The sequence below is a fragment of the Penaeus monodon genome, chromosome 22 (genome assembly GCF_015228065.2).
Source record: "Penaeus monodon isolate SGIC_2016 chromosome 22, NSTDA_Pmon_1, whole genome shotgun sequence".
In the NCBI taxonomy this organism is placed as follows: domain Eukaryota; kingdom Metazoa; phylum Arthropoda; class Malacostraca; order Decapoda; family Penaeidae; genus Penaeus; species Penaeus monodon.
In genome coordinates this window covers 24307435-24308515 of record NC_051407.1, presented here as the reverse complement: position 1 = coordinate 24308515, position 1081 = coordinate 24307435, and the positions used below count along the sequence as shown (strand labels likewise).

Here is a 1081-nt window from a genome sequence, read left to right as displayed (position 1 = left end):
AGACAACGTATAGGAGAAGTAAAACCACCGTGAATATATATAAAAATGTATTTCATTGAAAGACACGCGGAGGAAGAGGAACAGAATTAAAGGCTTTTGATCTCCTTAAGGTGGCAGAGGGCGGGTTCCACAGTCGACCTGGAAGATGAAAAATAAAGATGCGAAAGGTAAGAGATAATGAGGAAAATGCATTAACTATGATGCTGGAAAAGAGAGCGAATGATAAAGTCTTGGTGTAAGTCCGTTTAAAAGGTGTATTAAGTTATATTTTTGTACTTGTTTTGTTTTCTTCGTAAGACGTTTGCTAAAGGTGTTATGGTAAAGACGAATGAGTAGAACTATGCATTACATTGCATGGATATGCATACACGTAATTGTAGAGAAGTTATTACTGGTAGATGTGCAATTTCAAAAGATCTGAGTTGCATTATTCAAAACGAAATACATGTCCAGAGGGCAGCAGGAGCCTCAAACCTCTTACCTGTGACGCCCAGTTGCAGACGCTGACTGTATCGTCCCACAGGAGGCCTTCCTGGCACTGGATCTCCCATGCTTGTCCCCTGGAACACTCGCAGCCTTTGGAGCAGTCGTTGGGATGCGCGAAGAAGGTCGGGAAGTCCCCATCGACGGCAGGGCACTTGGTCGACACTTCATCGGGGCACGGATAGAACTCCCGCTCAGCGCACGTCCCGAGAGCGACGCACAGGGCCAGCACGAGGAGCAGCGCGACAGCCTTCATCTGGCAGCAGAGAAATACGTTGATTATTAAGGCCCAGGAATCTAGTATTTACCAACCCTGACCATCTTACGCTTAAAGATTGTACTATAAGTCAACACAATACATGGCTTAGAACTCACGTTCACGATATCAAATACAGTAAGAAACCTTCAGTAAGGAGATGACAACAAACTGTGGAAGAGATGTCCTGATGATACCGCTTTTATACCACTCTATCTTGGGAACCTACAAATGTTTTTGTATTTTTCCACGCACAAGTCTTATCGCCTGTATTTCACAGAATTGCACCGATTATGAGATAAACTGCCAGTATACTGAAGATGCGTCATGCTGGAAAGTCAT

General features: G+C 43.9%; 1 protein-coding gene across 1 annotated transcript; it reads right to left on the bottom strand.

The window, feature by feature from the left end:
• Nucleotides 1-32: 32 nt before the first annotated feature.
• Nucleotides 33-1081, bottom strand: LOC119587595 (peritrophin-1-like; the record flags this gene model as incomplete). The annotated part of the gene is given in 3 exon segments (XM_037936307.1): nt 33-138; nt 482-739; nt 859-1081. Coding segments are annotated over 2 exon segments (291 nt in total). The 3' UTR covers nt 33-105.